This window comes from Myodes glareolus, chromosome 2, assembly GCF_982192425.1.
Source record: "Myodes glareolus chromosome 2, mMyoGla1.1, whole genome shotgun sequence".
NCBI classification, from domain to species: domain Eukaryota; kingdom Metazoa; phylum Chordata; class Mammalia; order Rodentia; family Cricetidae; genus Myodes; species Myodes glareolus.
The window spans coordinates 111,294,533-111,315,655 of NC_142027.1; the positions used below are offsets into that span (position 1 = coordinate 111,294,533).

Consider the following 21,123-nt stretch of genomic DNA (forward strand, 5'->3'; position numbering starts at 1 on the left):
TGCCCTGCTCCTCCATGTTACCCCTGCCTGAGGTTGAGGTGATCCCCCACCCTGGAGAGAAAGCCCTAAAGACGACAGCACCTTGGAGGGCCTGGCTTACCAGCTGAAGGTCAAGGCCATCCTACTAACCTCTAACAACTCCCTCCATGCACACCAGGATGGTCAGTCAATAGCTCTTCCTGCTCTCTAGGCTGTAGTTTGGCTATTTATTTATTTATTTATTTATTTATTTAAAGATAGAGCCTCAGCCAGGCAGTCGAGGCACACAGCTTTAATCCTAGCACTTGGGAGGAAGAGACAGGAGGATTTCTGTGAGCTCAAGGACAGCCTGGTCTACAGAGAGAGTTCCAGGACAGCCACGGCTGTTATACAAAGAAACCTTGTCTTGAAAACAAAAAAAGGTAGAGTCTCACTATATAGCCCTAGTTGGCCTGGAACACATTATGTAACCCAGGCTGCAAACCCACAAAGACCCAACAGCCTCAGCCTCCCAAACGCTGGGATTAAAAGCACGCACCATCCCATCTTGTTGGCTTTAATTTTTGGAGGCAGGATTTCATGTAGCCCAGGCTAGCCCGGACTCTCTGTGTAGCAGAGGATAGCCTTAAACTCTCCACCTTACCGCCTCTACCTCCTAAGCGGTAGCATTGTTGGCATGCACCAATAAGCCAAGTCTCAGTTGTTTTTATTTTTGTTCTTGAAGACAGCCTCTAAGCTAGCTTCAGAGATCCTGAACTGACCTTCAGTTTGCAATCCTCTTGCTTCCACCTTAGCCTGGCTTTCCGTCTGCTGGTTTCTTCTGTCTGAAACTTCCATCCTGTGGATGCCTTTCCCTTAGTCCTCCCACCATCTGTTTGCTTTTCTTTCTTTCTTTTTTCTTTTTGTTTGTTTGGTTTGCTTTTCTTTTTTCTTTTCTTTTTCTTTCTTTGGTTTTTCGAGACAGGGTTTCTCTGTAGTTTTTGGTGCCTGTCCTGGAACTAGTTTTGTAGACCAGGCTGGCCTCGAACTCACAGAGATCCGCCTGCCTCTGCCTCCCGAGTGCTGGGATTAAAGGTATGCGCCACCACTGCTTTTTTTAAGGAGTTCTCACTCTGCAGTCTACACTGGCACTGGACTCATAATCTAAATCAGGCTGGCCTGGAACTCACTACAATCCTCCTGTCTCACAACAGATCTTCCTCAGAAGAGAAAATTGAAGTCAGCACCCACACCAACGTGGAGGCCACGCCCATTCCTCTCATGCCCAGTTACCTCTCCCATAGTCTGTCCTGGTCAACCAGGCAGCCATTTTCAATTTTTCAGTTTCCAACTTTCCAGATGCCCTTTCTTGACGCCTAACAAGACTTACTGAACACTCACCTGCTTGGGAGCCAGGAGATCCCCTTCCCTGCTGGACTTACGGAGCTGCGGGGACACAAAATTGGACCCTGAATCCCTTCTTCCCACTGAGCCACGCACCCTCCACCCACATTCCCCCCAGGCTCCGCCCCTTCCCACCACCCAGGGAGAGAAACTGGCCCTGGGGAAACCCTGTGGCTACCATGCTGGGACTTAAAGCGGGAGGGGAGGTTCGAGGGTACAGGTTAGGGTGGGACCATGGGATCCCCTCTAGGGCTCTTCTATGCCCCAAGGGGATGCTCTGCCCCTGCCAGTCCCACTGACCCGCTTCTTGTAGTAGATTCTCCACTTGTGGTATTCGCGCATCACCACCTCGATGCGCCTCTTCCAGTAATTCCCCTCCAGGACGACAGCCTGGGGGAGGGCAGGTGTCAGGGCTCAGGGTGATGCCCTAAGTGGTCGGGCCTCCCATATCCCATCTCACACCCAATCCCCGCCGCGGGAAGGAACCTCTGGGTGGATAAGCAGAGGGATGGGCAGTCCATCAACAGCTACCTCAGGTTTCCGGTGCTCATCTGCTTCAGACCCCTGCAGAGGGGTCACAAAGCCACACACTGGGCTCTTCCTCCGCTGCACATCTGAGGGAAGAGGGCCAGGTCAGAGGCACCCAGACCTCTCATCCTCCACCCTAGGAGACTGGAAGTCGAGTGACACACTTTATAATCCTGCCTGATCCTTTTCTTTTTGCTTTTCTTTTAAGACATTGGTCCTTCGCTAGTCCCAAACTCATTAGGTAGCTAAGGATGGCCTTGAACTCTCGGTCCTTCTGCCTCAGCCTCCCAAGCGCACCACCATGCCAATTCTGTGCAATGCTGGCTAAGGAACCCAGGGCTTCCTGCGTTCTAGACAAGTTCACGACCCACGAAGCCAACTCTTCCTCCCCTTCTCTCCCTTTTTCTCTCCCTCCCTCCCACTTTCCCTCTCTCTCTCTCAGTCTTCACAAGCACTACTACTGAATCACACCCCCACCTCTCACTGGGAGGTTCTAAGCACTCTATTGCTGAGTCACACCCCGTCTTCAATGGCTGGTTGGGAGCAAATGTACCGAGAAGACACATCATCAGGTCTTGGGTAAAATATTTTCTATTTTGACACATATCTTTGCTATTTATTATAATTTGGGCTAGCCTGGAATGAATGATTATGTAGCCTAGACTGTCATCAAAGTCTTTTTTCTTTTTCTTTCTATCTTTCTTTCTTTTTTTTTTTTTTTTGAGACAGGGTTTCTCTGTGCAGCTCTGTCTGTCCTGAAACTCACTCTGTAGACCTGGATGGTCTCGAGTTCACAGCGATCTGCCTGCCTCTGCCTCCTGAGTGCTGGAATTAAAGACCTGCACCACCACTGCCCAGCCTCTCAAACTTTTTTCAAAAAGAAATTTTGGGGGGTTGGGGAGATGGCTCTGTAGTTAAGAACACTGGCTGCTCTTCCAGAGAACCTGGACTCAATTCCCAGCAACCACATGGCAGCTCACAAATATCTGTAATTCCAGTTCCAGGGAATCTGGTGACCTCATATAGACATACATGCAGGCAAAACACCAATATATCTAAAAATAAACCTTAAAGATAAAAAAGATTTACTATTAAGATTATGCTGTCTTCATGTACATCTGCACAGTGGATCCCATTACCAATGACTGTGTATATAGATGCCATGTAGATGCTGGGAATTGAACTCAGGACCTCTGGAAATGCAGCCAGCACTCTTAACCACTAAGCCATCTCTCTAGACCATCTTCAAACTCTTGATCCTCCTGCTTCATCTCCAGGTTCTTTTCTACTCGCTCCCCCTCATTTTCCTTCCTTTCCTTACTCTAATAAATAAACATCTATTCTTGCTCCAAATTTTGTAGCTGTCACAGGTACCCACACCTCGCACACCTCTTCAGTCTGGAAACTCAGTACCTTCCCAGAAGGCCCAGCTCCATCCTTCTCGCCCCCATGCATAGCCCCCACCCCCTCCATGAGCCCCAGGAACTTTCTCCCTGATCTCCCGCCACCTGCCAATCCCTGAATTTTCTTCCTACTGATTTTCCAAAACTGCAAAGGTGGGGCTGGAGATATGGCTCAGAGGTTAAGAGCACTGACTGCTCTTCCAGAGATCCTAAGTTCAATTCCCAGCAACCACATGGTGACTCACAGCCATCTATAATGAGATCTGGTGCCCTCTTCTGGCATGCAAGCATACATGGAAGGAATGTTGTATACATAATAAATAAATAAATCTTAAAAAAAAACCTGCAGTTTCCGGCTTTCCGACAATCCACAGACCAGCCATGCCAACTCAGCAGGATCCCTGACAGTTCATCCCCAGCCCCTCCTCTCCATCCTTTCTCACACACCCCTTAGTCTGAGTAATGCATGGACCTCCCAGACTCCAGTCTCACACTCAGACAGTCATCATTTCTGTTGCTATGGGTCTAAAACACTCCAGAGCACCCTATAGCCTCCAGACTCAGTTTGGAGGTTTCCAAATTCCCCCTGATCTGGCAGCCCCAGATTCCTGTCTCTGGTTTATTTATGTGGTGGTTTGAAAGAAAATGGCCTCATAGGGAGTGGAGGTATTAGAAGAGGTGTGGCTTTGTTGGAGCGGGTGTCGCCTTACAGGACAAAGTGTGTCACTGCGGAGGATGGACTTTGAGGTCTCCTACGCTCAAGCTATGCTTAGTGTAGCACACTGTAGCACACAGTTGCTTCTGCTGCCTGCAGATGTGGATGTAGAACTCTCAGCTCCGTCTCCAGCACCATGTCTGCTTGTCTGCCACCATGCTACCTGACATGACCATAATGGACTAAACCTCTGGAACTGTAAGCCAGCCCCAATTAAAGGCTTTCCTTTATAAGAGTTGCCATGGTCATGGTGCTTCTTCGCAGCAATAAAAGCCCTAAGACAGTTGTGAAAAAGATCCTTTTATAGTTCAGGATTGCCTCACACTTGTGATCCTCCTGCCTTAGCTTCTTGAGTGTCAATTACTGACATGAGCCATGTCACCAGGCTCTTCTCTAGTCTTATTCTACAGGAAACATCTTCCTCCAGGTCTTCCTGTGATTTCTTCCCATGTTCCACATTGCTTTCCAGGGTCTATTGATTCAGCAGACCTTCATCACAGACTGTGCTGTGATAGCATTGTGAGTCAGTGGTAGAGCCCCTGCCTAGAATCCCCCAGTGAGGGGCTGGGGTGTGGCTCAGTGGTAGAGCCCCTGCCTAGAATCCCCCAGTGAGGGGCTGGGGTGTGGCTCAGTGGTAGAGCCCCTGCCTAGAATCCCCAGTGAGGGGCTGGGGTGTGGCTCAGTGGTAGAGCCCCTGCCTAGAATCCCCAGTGAGGGGCTGGGGTGTGGCTCAGTGGTAGAGCACCTGCCTAGAATGCCCCAGGGAAGGCCTGAAAATGTGGCTCAGTGGTATATAGTGCTTGACTAGTGTATGTGAGGCCCTGGGTTCCAGTCCCAGTATCACAAAGAGCAACAAGGAGGGAAGGAGAGAGAAAGAGAAAGAACCTAGAAACTCCAGACCAATGAGATGGCACGTGCCTGCTTCCATCACTTGGAAAATGCAAGCAGAAGGATCAAAATGTCAAGATTATTCTTTGTGAGTCTGAGTTCAAATTAGCTTGGACTACGAGAGATCCAACAAAAAAGAAGGAGGAAGAAGAGAAGACAAAAGGATGGACCCTCGGGTGTGTAGATTACCAGGGTCCTAGAACAAGGAAGTCTTCCAGAGTATCTCCCTCCTGGCTTCCCAAATGAGGACATGAACACCAGGAAAAATTATCGAGGAACGACTGGACCCTGCCTGTCTCCTCCCCTGCTCAGGGACCCTGTGTTCTGTACACAGGGCTGTGTCGGGTTTCATTTAACACCAATCATATCCTCCATGCATTTGCTCTACCACTGCACCCTCCCCAAGCCCCTCACTTCGGGGATTCTGTGCATTTTCCTTCATTTGCCATTCACTGTCCAACCCTTTGTGGGGGACCAATGCCGGGGTGAGAGGCTCAGGGATAAGTCAGGGCTGCTCACAGCAGTACAGATAAGGAAAACAAATAAACCTGGGATAGATAAGGTAAACTGGAAAGTCCCTCCTGTCCGGGGAGAGGAGCAAAGTGCCCTGGCAGCGCTGAGGAGAAATCAAGAGGCTTTGGGAACATCGAAGACGAGTGGTGGACGGAAGGAAGAAGTGCAGGCAGGATGGAGATGGGGACCTGCGGAGGGGCTGTAGCGCCCCCTGATGGGTGAGATGAGAATGACACTTTCTTCAGAGATGGAGGTCAAGCTTCCTCCACAAGTCCTTTTGTCCCCCATTAGGGATTGAATTTAGAGCCTCTACCGCTGAGCTACATCCACAACTTTGCTATTATTATGATGTTTTAGATTTTTGCTTTGTTTTATTTTTCGAGACAGGGTTTCTCTTTGTAACAGTCTTGGCTGTCCCGGAACGCTCTCTTGTAGACCAGGCTGGCCTCCAACTCACAGAGATCCATCTGCCTCTGCCTTCCAAGTGCTGGGACTAAAGGCGTGCACCACCACTACCTGGCTCAATGTTTTAGATTCTTATTACATTTCTTTATTTTGTGTGATAAGAAGGAGGAACACATGTGTGCCACGGCACACGTATAGAAGTCAGAAAAGGACTTTCTGTTTGGTTCTCTCCTCCCATCTTCATATGGGTTCAGGAAACACAATTCAGATCATCGACCTCAGTGGGGACAACACCTTTATCCACCAAGTCATTTGGCCTGTCCTCTTTTATATAGTTTTGCTTTGTTTTTATACAGTCATCCTGTGCAGTTCAGATGGAACTTAACTGGTCATCCTCCTGTCTCAGCCTCTACAGTAGCTGAAATTCCAGGCCTACATCATCACCTTTTAAGGAACTTAAAAATGTTTTAAAGGTTTATCTATTTTATTTTACATGCATGAATGTCTCCCGTGTGTGTGTGTGTGTGTGTGTGTGTGTGTGAGCACGCACACACGCACACATATGCCTGGCTCCTGTGAAGGTCAGAGTGTTTCCTCTGTATGTGTGCATGTGTGCCTGGTTCCTGTGGAGGTCAGAGTAGTTCCCCTGTGTGTGTGTGTGTGTGTGTGTGTGTGTGTGTGTGTGTGTGTGCCTGGTTCCTGTGGAGGTCAGAGTATTTCCCGTGTGTGTGTGTGTGTGTGTGTGTGTGTGTGTGTGTGTGTGTGCCTGGTTCCTGTGGAGGTCCGAGTGTTTCCCCTGTATGTGTATATGTGTACCTGGTAGCTGTGGAGGGCAGAAGAGGGCATCAGACCCTCTGAAACTGGGGTTGGGAGTCACTGTGTGGGTACTAGAAACCAAACCGAGGTCCTTTACAAAAGCAACAAGTTCTCTTAACCACTAATCCATCTCTTCAGCCCCCAGAACCTTGAGAGGGGGGCGAAGCCATGCCCACCTGGCTTTCCAGCTCCCTAATTTTTCAAATTTATTTATTGATTGTAATGTTGAATATTGAACCTAGGGCCTCTTGCATACTTTGCAAATGTGATACTGCTAAACCCTGCCAACCACACACCCCAGCCCCTCTCTGGGGATTCTAAGCAGGAGCTCTACCACTGAGCAACACACCCCAACCCTTCATTGGGGGATTCTAGGCAGATGCTCTACCACTGAGCCACACCCCAGCCCCTCACTGGGGGATTCTAGGTAGGTGCTCTACCATTGAGCTAAGCCCAACCATTGGTAATGAGATCTGGTGCCCTCTTCTGGCCTGCAGGCACACATGCAGGCAGAACCCTGTATGTATAATAAATAAATATTTTTTTTTTTAAAAAAAAGGAGACGGAAGAAGAGGAGAGAGAAAGGAAAGAAAACAGGGGTGGTGGTGATCCTCCATTCTGCCAGCACTCAGGAGGTGGAGAAAGGAAGAAGTTCAGGAGTTCAAGGTCACCCTTGGTTACACACTGAATTCAAGTCTAACCCGGGGTACAAGAGACCCTGCTTTTTTGTTTATCTGTTTGTTTGTTGTTTCTTTGAGACGGGGTTTGCTGTAGCTTTAGAGCCTGTCCTGGAACTTGCTCTGTAGACCAGCTGGCCTCGAACTCAGAGAGATCCACCGGCCTCTGCCTCCTGCTGGGATTAAAGGTGTGTACCACCACCGCCCAGCTTTCTTTTCTTTTCTTTTCTTTTCTTTTCTTTTCTTTTCTTTCTTCTTTCTTTTAAAGATTTATTTATTTATTATGTATACAGTGTTCTACCTACAGGCCAGAAGAGGGCACCAGATCTCATTACAGATAATTGTGAGTCACCATGTGGTTGCTGGAAATTGAACTCAGAACCTCTGGAAGAGCAGGCAATGCTCTTAACTTCTGAGCCATCTCTCCAGCCCCTGAGATCCTGTTTTTAAAAACAAAAAGAAGAAAGGCTTGGCAGCTGAAGGGAGCTGAGAATGGTGCAGGTAGTAAAATCTTTGGGAGCATTAGGACCGACGTTCAAAGCCCACAATTTATGTTTACAAAAAGCTGGGTGCATGTTTTACACCCCAGTGGATCCCTGAGGTTCACCTCCTTGGCCAGCAAGTCTCATCTACTTTGTTTGTGGCAATGAGATAGAATAACAGTAGGACCTTTGCCTTGACAAATCCATGTACACCTGCATAGACACACAGAAAGAAATGGAGGGAGGGGGAAGGAAGGGGGCAAAGGAAAAGATGAATTAACTTCTGCGGTGCCAACAGTATATGTGTGCCCATCTAGTTTTAGCATGAAAAGAGAACACCAAGGTGGGGAGACTTCGCCCTCCCCCATCCTTGCTTTCCAGCTTCCTAACTCACCTACAGCCCATCAGATAACTTCTCAGTGACATGACACAGAGAAGCCCTGCAAAAAGCTTGTGGTTCCATGCACCTCACTGGGGGCATCTAGGCAAGTGCTCTCCCGCTGAGCCACACCCCAGTCCTTCACTTGGGGATTCCCTAGTGCAAAAGATGCTATACAACTGAGAAGGGAGGGTCTGGAAACGTTCCCCAGGAATGTGTCCTGATGCCCCCACATCTGTTTCAGATAGGATTTCAGTAGCTCAGGGTGGTTTGGACCTTGCTACACAGTGGACTGGATGAAGAAGGCCCCTCTGCTATTGTCCCCCAAGTTAGATGCTGCCATGCCCGCTGCCGCCGCCCCCTGTACTCCCTCCTCTTCCTTCTTGTTTGTGACAGTGTCTCACCATGTAGACCTGGCTGGTCTGAAACTCACAATGCAGACACACTCACCAAGATCCTCCTGCCTCTGCCTCTAACCATGCCTGACTGCTTTTGAATCTTTATTATTATTATTATTATTATTATTTATATGTGCTCTGCCTGCATGTATCCCTGCAGGCCAGAAGAGGGCACCAAATCTCATTACAAATGGTTGTGAGCCACCATGTGGTTGCTGGAAATTGAACTCAGGACCTTTGGAAGAGCAGGCAGAGCTCTTAACCACTGAGCCATCTCTCCAGTCCTGCTTTTGAATATTAAATAAGATAATTTATTCAAGTGTTGGGCATATGGATCAACAGAACCTGGAGTCTCACAGTTCCCTTCTGCTTGGATGGGATCCAGCAGGCCAGTAGAGACGACAAAAGTAAATGTATTTCTCCAGGGCTGGGTTCCCAGCCCAGCACAGCCTTTGATTCTATTGTCTTGCCACAGAGGGGTTGTCCCCAAATATATGACTGTAACCTTCTCTGGGTAATATCATTCACTGAACCTCATCTTAGTGCTAGGCCCTCTTGTATCTGTCTTTAACACACCAGCCATCATTGGATAGATAGGGACGTGGTTCTAAGAGGCTAAGCTATTGACTTGCTTGAAGTCAAACAGCCAAGGAAGAAGCAGAGACAAGAAATCTGTCTGAGTGACATAAGTCCTGTTGTTTTTCTTTTTCCCAACATCTGCCTAAACCACACCAGGTACCTATAGGATGTTCATTGAACAGCTGGTATTGCTGGGCAGTGGTGGTGCATATCTTTAATTCTAGCACTTGGGAGGCAGAAGCAGGCAGATCTCAGAGTTTGAGGCCAGCCTGGTCTATGGAGGAGTTCCAGGAGAGCCAGGGAGGGCACAGGCTGATCTGTGCAAAAGTTTCTTCATTTACTAAGCATTGCAATCGGACTAGTGGGGTATGTAAATGCCCCCACATATACATATCCTTTTTGTGCTACTGGAAATGGAACCCAGGAACTTGAACATTATAGGTAAGTGTATTACTGTTGACCCACATCCCCAGCCTCTCACTCGTTGATGGATTCTAGGCAGACATTTTACCACTGGATGACTCCCCTAGACCCACACTGGGGGATTCTAGGCAGCTGTTCTACCACTGAGACCCAGCCCCTCACTGGGGGATTCTAGGCAGGTGCTCTACCACTGAGTCACACCCCAACCCTTCACTGGGGGCCTCTGGGCATGTGCTCTACCACTGAACCACACCCAAGTCCCCCATTGGGGGATTCTAGGCAGGGGCTCTACCATTGAGCCACACCCCAACCCCTCACTGGGGGATTCTAGGCTCTACCACTGAGCCATACCCCAGCCCCTCACTGGGGGAGTCTAGGCAGGAGCTCTACCACTGAGCCACACCCCAGCCCCTCACTGGGGGATTCTAGGCAGGTGCTCTACCACTGAGTCACACCCCAGCCCCTCACTGGGGGCCTCTGGGCATGTGCTCTATCACTGAGCTCTGATTCTAACTGGTTTCTTTTCCAGAGAATCTCAAGTAGGGGCTGGTGAATGGGTTGGGTCTTGAATTAGCATCCACTGCTGCCTCCTTCAGAGCTTTCAAAGTGCCCTCAGCTGTATCTTGTCCTTGTCTCACCTTAGAAAGTGACCTTTGGGGGGGGGGCTGGAGAGATGGCTCAGAGGTTAAGAACATTGCCTGCTCTTCCAAAGGTCCTGAGTTCCATTCCCAGCAACCACATGGTGGCTCACAACCATCTGTAGTGAGGTCTGGTGCCCTCTTCTGGCCTTCAGGCATACATGAAGACAGAATATTGTATATACAATATATAATATAATATTGTATATATAATAAATATATATACAAAATATTGTATATATAATAAATATATATACAAAATATTGTATATATAATTAATTAATTAATTTAAAAAAAAGAAAGTGACCTTGAGCCGGGTGGTGGTGGCAAACGCCTTTAATCCCAGCACTCGGGAGGCAGAGACAGGTGGATTTCTGTGAGTTTTAGGCCAGCCTGGTCTACAGAGCTGGTTCCAGGACAGACTCCAAAGCTACAGTGAAACACTATCTAAAAAACTAAAAAAAAAAAAAAAAAAAAAAAAGCACCCTTTGGCACATGTTCCTCAAGACCCTCTGAGACCCTCAAGACCCTCTGAAGGCCAGAGGATGCTCAAGGATCCTCGCACTGAGGGCTCGCTCTCCCTACAATACCGACGTCATGTGCTCTGCAGGAGCTGGCTCTGGGTTCTAGGAATGGAGCCCTCTGGCTCGAAGGAACCCTCCCAACCCTGAGGGACCCATGGCGCCCACTCACACTGAATGTACCAGGCCCTCCAGATGGCATTGTTGAGGCGGATCTTGTCCCGGCACAGCAATTTGAGGCCTTTGAAGTTCTTCCACTTGGGAGAAACCAGCTTGCCGCTATTGGAGAGGGAGAGAGGGAAAGCTATCAGAGTAAGGGCAGGGAGAGAGAAGATGGAAGCATTTCAACAGCAGCCGTCTAACTATGGCTGGAACGTCCCCAGAATCCCCACATCCTGTCTATAATCTAGTAGGCTTGAAACCTTACAAATGCCATCTAGTCCCCACTCTGTATCTATTGGTTATCTCCTCTCATCCCAAGTTGGTAATGCTGTCCATTGGCCTCAAGGAGAAGAGTTTCCACATCCAGCGTGTGCACGCGTGCGTGCGTGCATGTGTGCATGCGTGCGTGCGTGCGCGAGCGCAGAAGGAGAAAGAGTTTTTTTTAAGATTTATTTTTATTTTTATTGGTGTCTTGCCTGTACATTTGTCTGCGTGAGGGTGTCAAATTTCCTGGAACTGGAGTGATAGACAGTTGTGAGCTGCCATAGGTGCTGGAAATTGAACCTGGGTCCTTGGAAGAGCAGGCAGTGCTCTTGCCCAGTAAGCCATCGCTCCAGTCCAAGAATCTTTCCTGCGCTCTCTCTCTCTCTCTCTCTCTCTGTCTCTGTCTCTCTCTCTCTCTTTCTCCCTTCCTTTCTTTTCTACTTTTTTTTTGTCCCCCACCCCAGACAGGGTTTCTCTATAGCTTTTGGAGCCTGTCTTGGAACTCGCTCTGTAGACCAAGCTGGCTTCAGACTCACAGAGATCCGCCTGCCTCTGCCTCCCGAGTGCTGGAATTACTACCACTGCCTAGCAGCCCAACAGTTTTCTATAGATAGTCCAGGCTGGCCTGGAATTAGAAATCACAGAGAGACACTAAAGACCGCATCCCTCCCCGAGGAGGACTCTAGAGGCCCCACCCCTCCTCAAGGAGGACTCTAAAGACCCCACCTTTCCCCCCCCCCACCAGGAGGACTCTAGAGGCCCCAGGAGAACTCTAGAAGCCCCACCCCTCCTTGAGGAGGACTCTAGAGGCCCCCCAATAAGAATCTATAGGCAGTTGGCAGCTGCTGGGAGAGGGTGAGACGGTCTCTACACCTGTAAAGACACTGGTCGAAAGCCCATGCTCCTACAAATAATCCCTCAGCCATGAAGTTATAGCCACCCTAAACTCTCTAGGTAACAACAGGAAAAGGCATGATGGCCAGTTAGACAGCTCAGCAGGTAAGGAGGTAAGGGTGCTTGCTGTCAAGTCTGGTGACCTGAGTTTGATCCTCATGACCCCCATGGTGGAGGGCTATAGAACAGACTCCAACAAGTTGTCCTCTGACCACCACGCCAAGGTATTCACCCCCCCACACACACAGTTATTTAAAATTGTAAGATATGACACTGGCAGTGGCGCACGCCTTTAATCCCAGCATTTGGGAGGCAGAGGCAGGTGGAGCTCTGAGTCCGAGGCCAGCCTGGGCTACAGAGCAAGTTCCAGGACAGCCATGGCTGCACAGGAAATCCCTCCCTATAAAAGTAAGACATGAAAATAGAAGGGAACTAGGAAGAGGAAGGATGTGAGCTGCAGTGGGTGAGGACAGAAGGGTGTAATTCAAATACATTGTACACGTGTGTAAAACGCCATAAAGGTGTAAAATTAACACATAATGGTGTATAATTAATATAGGCTAATAAAAAGCTTTTTTAAAAAAACAAGGAAATCCTTCTGCCTCAGCATCCTCAGTACTGCAGGTATAGGAGGTGTGCTCCATTATGGAAGGCTCTCACATCTCTCCCTGCCTTTCGTCTTTGAGAGAGGGTCTTTCCTAGCTTCAGACAGCATAGAGTAAGTCTTGAGTGTGTAATCTTGGGCTCAGTACATAGCCAAGGCTGGCCTTGAACTCCTGATCCTCCTTCCTTCCTCTGCTTCTAAAGTGCTGGGACTACAGGTGTGCACCACTGTGTCCAGCTTCTCATACCCATTTATTACATCTTTTTTTTAAATAACAGGTTTTATTGATATTTATTTTATATGTATGAGTGTCTACCTGTACCACTTGCATGCCTGGTGCCCACAAGGGCCCCGAAGATGGCATCAGATTCCCTGGGACTGGAGTTACAGATAACTATGAGCTGCCATGTGGGTTCCAGGAACCAAACCTGGGTCCTCTGAAAGATGAGCAAATCCTCCTAATCAACCAAACCATCTCTCTAGCCCCAAACATCCACTTCTGAGGGATAGGATGAAATGGACTTCCTCACGGTCAGGGAGGAAAAGAGTCGTTTCCAAAGGGACATAGTAAGGATGTAGCCCTGGCTGGCCTAGAATTTACTATGTAGACCAGGCTGGCCTTGAACTCACAGAGATATGTCTGACTCTGCCTCCTGAGTGATGAGATTTATTGTGTGTATCACCATGCCTCGCTTCCAGTCCCTTTTTGCTTGCCAGTCACACGGGCTCCCATAGATTTGCCCATAAGAGACTTAGGGGAAGAAGACAGTTTGCTGGGATAAGAAGGAAGTGCCCGTGTGCCCACAGCACATGTGTGGCCATCTAGAGGAAGCAGAAAGCCATGCCTTTCTCCCAGTAGCATAATGGAAAGAATCATTTGGCCAAAGGAAGACAGCATGGAAACAGAATCTTAATCTTGACCTTAACCTAGGGATCCACAGAGTACATAGTGGGAAGGAGTTGAACATAGGTAATGACTTCAGCTCCAAAGTTCCCTCTGAGAACAGGTCACATTATCACCGCCTGGAAGCTGACCCAAGAGGCCAAGATGAAGATGATAAAGACCTTGGACACCTCCCCACCTCACCCTTATCCCTTCCTACCTTCTTTCTTCATTGTCTACAAGCCAAGCCTGCATCCAAGCCACTCTGATCTATTTTTTCTCTTCTTGCTCAAGGAGGCCCTAAGAGTTAGCCTTCCAGGGACTGGAGAGATGGCTCAGTGGTTAAGAGCACTGGCTGATCTTCCAGAGGACCTGGGTTCAATTCCTAGCAACCACATGGTGACTCATAACCATCTGTAAAGAGATCTAGTGCCCTCTTCTGTCATGCATGCATGCGTGTAGGCAGAACACTGTAGATACTAAACAAATGAATCTTTTATATTAAAAAAAGAATTAGCCTTTCATAAAGACAGGCTGGGTTTGGGGGTGTGGGTCTGCTATAGAGGACTTTCTAGAATCCCCCAGTGAGGGGCTGGGGATGTGGGTCAATGACGGAGAGCTTGTCCAGGAACTGGACAAGACCTGGATTCCATCCTCAGAACAATATATGCACACACAAAGTCAGGCCTACTCTCCTGGTGGCTCCCCTCATGATCTGGGTAAGCGGTGGGTAGATGGCCACCTGATTCGTTTTTTCCTTTCTTCCTGTACTACCGTGAGTGCATGGGTCATTGGGCCTCCTCTCCTTTCTGGTCTCCAAGCTCCAGTATTTGTTTTAGGTTAATGGTGGCTGCCAGGGTGTGGGATGTGGGGTGGCAGGGGTTGCCACCTCAGAACGCAACAGGCTTCATTACCCAAATAGGCCACCCCTAGCCTGATGGCTGGCCCCCTACCTCCCAGAGCTAGATAAATACCATCTGTCCAGTAAGGCAACATGATTGGGTGGGGGACGTGGATTTTTCCTGAGGCAGCTTCTTTGGTGGTGTGGGGTGAATGGGGGACACTCCTGAGTTTGTGGTCCCTGTCTGTAACCCAGCAACCGTTAGGTTTCGCTCACCCAGGGTCCTACCTCAGCCTTCTGCTGTCGGGCCTCCAGCTCCCTCAGAGGGTTGGTAGCCTAGGCTGAGGGAGATGAGTCCGTGATAAGATCAAGCCAAAAGGAAAGGATTTGGTTGGATGCATGTGAGGGGAAGAGACTGGTTCGATTAAAAAAAAAAAATTCTAGGGCCAAGGTTCAAAAGCTGTGAGTAATGGGGGATAAACAGAAAATCTCAGAAGAGGGAAGGGGAAAAGGAAGGGAAGGTTAGGCTTGTAGAGACCAGAGGACCATTCTTAAATATGGCTCCTCAGATGCTCTCCACCTTGGGGTTTTGTTGTTGTTGTTTTCCGAGACAGAGTTTCTGAGTGTAGCCCTGGCTGTCCTGGAATTTACTCTGTAGACCAGCCTGGCCTCGAACTCACAGAGATCTGCCTGCCTCTGCTTCTTGAGTGCCAACACTGCCCGGCTCCACCTTAGCTTCTGAGACAGTCTCATTGACCTGGGACTCACCCACCAAGTAAGCGAAGCTGACCGACCTTGGAGCCACAAGCATCCATCTGTCTCTGGGCTCAGTACTAGGACCGCAAGCACACACTGGCAAGCCGGGCTCTTTTCTCTGTGGGTTCTGGGGATTGGACTCAGGGCCCCAAACTCCCAAGGCAAACACTTAACCAACAGAGCTATTTCCCCAGTCCCTCTTTGTTGTCAGTTTGTTTAATACAGGGGACTCGCTATGCAGCCCAGGCTGGTCTGGATCCTCATCCTCCTGCCTCAGCCAGCAGTGTTGGGATGACAGACCCGTGCCAGCACTCCCGAGACAAGAGCCTTCTTGAAAGTTTTACAGCTGTCCTCCCTGGGGCTTCCACCCACAGAACCAGGGAACACAGTGTGCCAGAAGATCCTTGGCGAGGGTGAAGTACGCAGGCGGGTGCAGGCGGCCTTCTCCCTGTCTAACTGACCAGTTCCACCCACCACTGGACCCCCTGCCTGCTTGCCCAAGCCCCACCCATCTCTCTAGCTGCTCTCTGGAGATTCTCACCCTCTGAAATCCCCTTTGCTTCACAGAACCCCTATCACGGGAGGGGGGTTGTCTTTGAAAGTCTCTCTCTCTCTCTCTCTCTCTCTCTCTCTCTCTCTCTTTCCTTCTTTGAGACAGGATCTATTTATTTATTTGAGACATGTATCTTGGGCTAGCCCCGAACCTTAAATTCCCATGCAGCAGAGGCTAACCCTGACCTCCTGACCTTCCTTCCTCAGTCTGAATTCTGGGATTCCAGGCATGCTCACCCACAAATGGATTTTGAGCTTGAGCATGGGGTGTTTACTTTTGTTTTGGTTTTTATTTCTTATCACTGGGAGGGATGTGCTTGGCCTGCGGGGGTGGGGGGTGGAGGGTGGAGGTCAGAGGACAACTTTATGGAGCCCATGCTCTCCAGCCACTTTGATGCTGCAAATAACCGTCACTCGCAAAGCTAATCTCCCAGCCCATATTCTGTTTTTTTCCATCACCAAGGGTGCAGAACCAAAGACTCCTGTGTACTTGGCCTCTCCCACCCTTGGTGTTTAGAATCCCATTTAGGAGAATTTAATGTCCTGGCTTCTTGGGGAGGAAACGCTGCGCTCTCTACCCTAGCTTCTGAAGGAGCAGTTTTGGGAGTGTGTTCTGTCCGTCCGAGTACTATTTCCCTATAACCTCTCTGGCTCATAATATGGCTTGGGAGGCCCAGTAAGCCAGCCTTGAGTGCTGTGTAGACAAAGTAGGAAGCCCGAGTTGGGAGTGGTTGGGAAATGGGAGACCCTTTGGGGGAACCTGGGAACCCTAGGCTTCTTGTGGGGTTCTCATTACTGGCTCCTCATGCCTGTAATTCCAGCTCTTGGGGAGGCCAAGAGTTCCAGGATAGCTTGATCTAGTGTCCAACCCTGTCTCAACGAGAGAGGGAGGAGGAAGGATATCCCCCTCTTCCCCATGTAACCCCAATAATTGGGAATCTTTGATAGATAGAGCACTGTCCCTGTGTGAGCTGCATCTGGTGGTATTCTGAGACCTTAAATGCCCTCTTCCCAGGGAGTCTCAAGATGTCCAAGGGCGGGGGAGGGGGAATGGGACAAGGAATTTGAACTTTCCACATTGGTCTCAGCGCCCTGAACTATCAGGTTGCAACATGACCTGGGCTTGAGGCCAGAACATGTGGGCCAAGGTTACACTGCCTCCAGCCAATGGGGTCTCGCAGCCCCGCCACCACGCGGTAGACCACGCTCTTCCGCAAACCCCACCCCTGCTCCAAGTCCCTTATGGGGCTGCAGGTGTGGGTCTACGGCCAGCGGCCGTACGAAAGGGAGGAGGCTGGCTGAAGAAGAGTGATATTTTACAGAGAGGAAAGATCAAGGCCGGCCGATCCCCCTTGCTCGCCGATTGTTTTCAGTTGATAATTTATCCTGGTCCCTCTGCTCCCGGGAACTTTGCTCCAGGGCACTGGGCCAGGACCCCAGTTCGCTCCCTCCTCTGGGACAAGTAGGTGGGGCTGGAGCTGGGTGCGGCCCCGGAGCTCTGAGTCGTAGCAGGGGGTTCCTGGCTGCGTTACAGTTTCCCACAGATACCTGTTTCGGGGAGACCAGGTTTCCCCAGTCTCACGCAAGGCGGACAGCAGCACCCCCTGCTGGCTCTGGGCGGGTCTCGCGCACCCTCTTCCCGCTAACCTTGACATAGCGTTCTAAATCAGGCATGGTGGCTCAAGTTTGTAATCCCGGTATTTGGGAGGCTGAGAAAGGGGTCTAGCCTGGGTTACCTAGCTCCACGCCAACTCAATCTGAACTTCAGAGTGAGACTGTCTCACCAAGCTAAATCAAACCAAAAAGACAACGTACGGGCAGTCGGGAAGCGGGCAAGAAACTGTTTCCATATGAATTGACACTGGCTAGGAAGGCGATAACCAGAGAACTGCAGTGTGCAGAAAAGTCAGTGATACTTTTCGGGGACTGCTGGGGATAGATGAAACAGTCACACGAATGGAGTCACACGAATGCAGGGAGGGAGTGCAAGGGATGGCTTATAGTTTGGAGAGTGGAGGGACACCTGTCATTTCCTAAGAGCAGAAGCAGAGAACCAGGGAGAGGGGCCCCGACTGCAAGAGGCCCTGCAGAGTGGAGGGCAAGAGAGTGGCGCCACGAGCAGATAATAGAACGCAAATGATTCATAAGCTTGGGTCAGGAGACTGACTCGGAACCCCAGGAAGGGGAGAATGTCTAGGTTGTGTCCAGAGTTCTCCGAAGCATCGTGGAAACAGAGCCCCAGTGCGCGATCCCCCACGGAAAGCTGGGATTCGGGCTCCCCAGTCTGCCCTCACCTGTAAGCCAGGCTCAAGCACTCGAAGAGCCGGGTGAGTGTCGGATCGATGCTGCGTGGCCCGAAGTCGGTGACCCCCATGGACCCCTCCTGGTCGCGTCGCCGGGTCAGCGAGTCGCTATGAGGCGAGGACACCATGAAGTGTCCGCTGTGGATGACCTGTGATCGGTGCAAACCACCCGCACTGCGCCGGAGACTCGGATCCTCCGAGTCTGTATCCGAGTCCGAATCGGGGCAAGGGACGACTCGGGGCACCTGCAAATCCACTGCTAGATCCGCCAGAGCGCGCGCCATGGCCACTAAGTCGCCAACTCCCCTGCGCTCTAGGGAGCAGCCAGAGCGCCTAACGTAGCCAGCAGAGCCTTATTAACCATGGCCACGCTCCAGTTTTCCTGATAGGTCCTTGGGGTGGGCGTGTCCTTGGTGGTGGGTGGGGTTTAAATTAGTATAATCAATGAGCCCGGTATGAAACTACTGGTCCCAGAGCTTAGGCAATGGCCTTTCTTTCTGTTACAAGCCCTTTTTAGGGCTTTCTGTTATAAGCCTCTACTTCTCAGGTCTCAGAAAAGATCGGCTGGGGAATGGGGCTACAACCCGGCTGATAGAGTGCTTGCCTAGCATGCATGAAGCCCTGAGTTCAGTCATCTGCACCACAAAAATTTGGCATGATGGCAAAGGTCTGGGATCTCAGCACACGGGAGGTAAAGGCAAAAAGACCCTAAGTTAGAGCCAACAATATGGCTAACATGTGAAGATGTTTGCCACCGCCAGGCCTGACGACATGAGTTCCAACCCCCAGGACCAACACAATGGAAGAAAATACTGGACTTGTTTACGTTGACCTTTGAACTCCACACGTGTGCGTAGCACACGCGGTCACAAACACATAAACACTAAATAACTAAGTAAATAAATGAAATATCAGAGGTTCAAGATCTCTCCCTGCTTCATAGTGAGTTTAATATGTACCTCGCCTGCCTTCCTTCAGTTTTCCAGCATCCTATGTGGTTGAACCCCAATGTTAGTTTGCACCCAACTTTTCTTATGATTGTCCTACACCTGTATAATAAAGTCCAGAAGTGGTGTGTGTGTGTGTGTGTGTGTGTGTGTGTGTGTGTAATCCCTGAGGGTCCACCCTCTCTGGATCACCTCCCCTGTTCTCAAGCAGGGCTTTCTGCTCAGAAAGTTCTCTCACGGACCCGGAGGTCCAGCTTCTGATCCTGCCTTTTTTTTTTTTTTTTTTTTTTAAGGACAAACACTAGGCTGGGCATTAATAACAGCTACCTAACTGAACAGGTAAAAGTCCTCTTCTGAGATACCAGCTAAGGAAGGCTCAATGGTAGAGTGCTTACCCAACCTTCCCAAGGTCCTGGGTTCGATCCCCTACACACACACACACACACACACACACACACACACACACACACACACAAGCAAAATCCTTGTCTGAGGCAAACCACACAGCAATGAAAACACATCCAAGGATCCCAAATCCTGATCTAGATGTGAAGATGTTGGCTCAAAGGCTGCTTTCTGTGCACCAGGCCTCCTACCCCAGGGAAAAAAATCTCTGAGCTGCATTCCACAGACTCCACTCACTAGGGGAGTGGGATGGAAGGATCCTTGGTGACCCTACTTTACACCCCCCCCTTCAGTTGTTCTTCAAACTAGCAGCTTCATTTGTACCTCATTCTATTTCCCAGGCCCCGAGGAAAACCTTCAGAGACCTCAGCAATAAAAAAGATAGACTTAGAGCCAGGCGGTAGTGACACGCCTTTAGTCCCAGCACTCAGGCAGAGACAGGCAGATCTCTGTGAGTTCGAGGTCAGCCTGGTCTACAGAGCAAGTTCCAGAATAGTCAAGGCTACACAGAGGAAACCCTGATTCAAAAAACAAGCAAGGAAACAAACAAAAAGATAGGCTTAAACCGGTGGTGGTGGCACAGCCTTTAGTCCCAGCACTTGGGAGGCAGAGGCAGATGGATCTCTGAGTTCGAGGCCAGCTTGGTTTACAAAGAGAGTTCCAGGATAGCCAAGGCTACACAGAGAAACCCTGACTCAAAAGAAAAGGGGGAAAAAGGAATAAAATAAAGATAGCTTGCTTATAAAATTCCCAGCACTGTGGAAGCAGAGACGAGATCATCATATTTAAAGGCCAGTTTAGTCTACATAAAAAGTTCCAAGGCTGGGCCTGTAAGTTTAGTTGGTTACTCATCCAGCAAGTAGGAAGCTGTGGGTTCAATCCTTCAGCACTGCATAAACCAGGTGTGGTATTCACCTCTGCGATCTCAGCACTGGGAAATAGAGGCAGAAGACCAGGAGTTCAAAGCCCTGCTGGCTACTCGCAACTCTGAGGCCAGCTTGGGGCTACATAGTGAGACGCTCTCACTCCAAAACAAAACAGGACCCGCGAGATGGCTCAGCGGGTAAAGGTGCCTGCTGCCAAGCTTGACGACCAATCCTTGGAACTCACATGGTAGAAGAAGAGAACCAACTCCCACGAGTTGTTCCGCGACCTTCACCCAAGAACACTTTTGGCACATGGGCGTGTTCTCTCTCTCTCTCTCTCTCTCTCTCTCTCTCTCTCTCTCTCTCTCTCTCTCCCTGTCTCTCACGCGCGCATGGGCACACACACACACACACACACATATAAATAAACACAATAAATGTTTAAAAAGTCAAAACAAAAACCTTCAAACAACAACAACAACAAAAACCATTGTAGTGCGCAACTAATACAAGAGCGTCCCAAAGTTTTGATTTTGCCCACAGTGGCATGGCATGACATGACACGAGGCCTCTTCCAGGTGGCACGGTGTCAGATGGCCTGGGTGACCTCTCGGTGCCTTTCTCCCTTGCCCTCTAGTACCCGATGCCCAGAGTTCGCAGCCTCTTAAATAACCTAGTCTGGTTCACGGTCCACGGGTTGCAGGATGAATCCTGACTGGGTGTGGAGACCCAGTTTTTCCCAGCAATCCTTCCTGACGCCCTTTCAGCCTTCTAGGCTTGCCTCTTGAGGTTTCTCTCTTAGACTGCCCACACTGAAGTACCACCTTCTTGCGGTCACCATGCCGCCCTGGTTCCAAACACTAGAAGATGGATTTCCTTCTGCAAAGATTCACAGTGGGCGCACTGGCCTCTCTTTCCC

The 21,123-nt window shown here is 49.7% G+C and overlaps 1 protein-coding gene across 5 annotated transcripts in view; it reads right to left on the reverse strand.

Annotated features, from left to right (window-relative positions):
* The window catches only part of Mlxipl (MLX interacting protein like), a 52,871-nt gene that overhangs the window by 14,438 nt on the left and 17,310 nt on the right, over positions 1 to 21,123 (reverse strand). For 2 of the 5 annotated variants that reach the window (XM_087903551.1, XM_087903550.1), the window contains exons 1-5: positions 17,978 to 18,318; positions 10,900 to 11,006; positions 1,894 to 1,976; positions 1,663 to 1,752; positions 1,360 to 1,404 (exon numbers count right to left, since the gene is read on the reverse strand). In XM_087903551.1, coding sequence (XP_087759677.1) covers positions 1,360 to 1,404; positions 1,663 to 1,752; positions 1,894 to 1,976; positions 10,900 to 11,006; positions 17,978 to 18,270 — 618 coding nt within the window. In that variant the 5' untranslated portion in view covers positions 18,271 to 18,318. Of the gene's footprint in view, positions 1 to 1,359; positions 1,405 to 1,662; positions 1,753 to 1,893; positions 1,977 to 10,899; positions 11,007 to 17,977; positions 18,319 to 21,123 lie in introns of those variants that run through there. The other 3 variants (XM_087903554.1, XM_087903553.1, XM_087903555.1) reach the window with 2 other exon arrangements.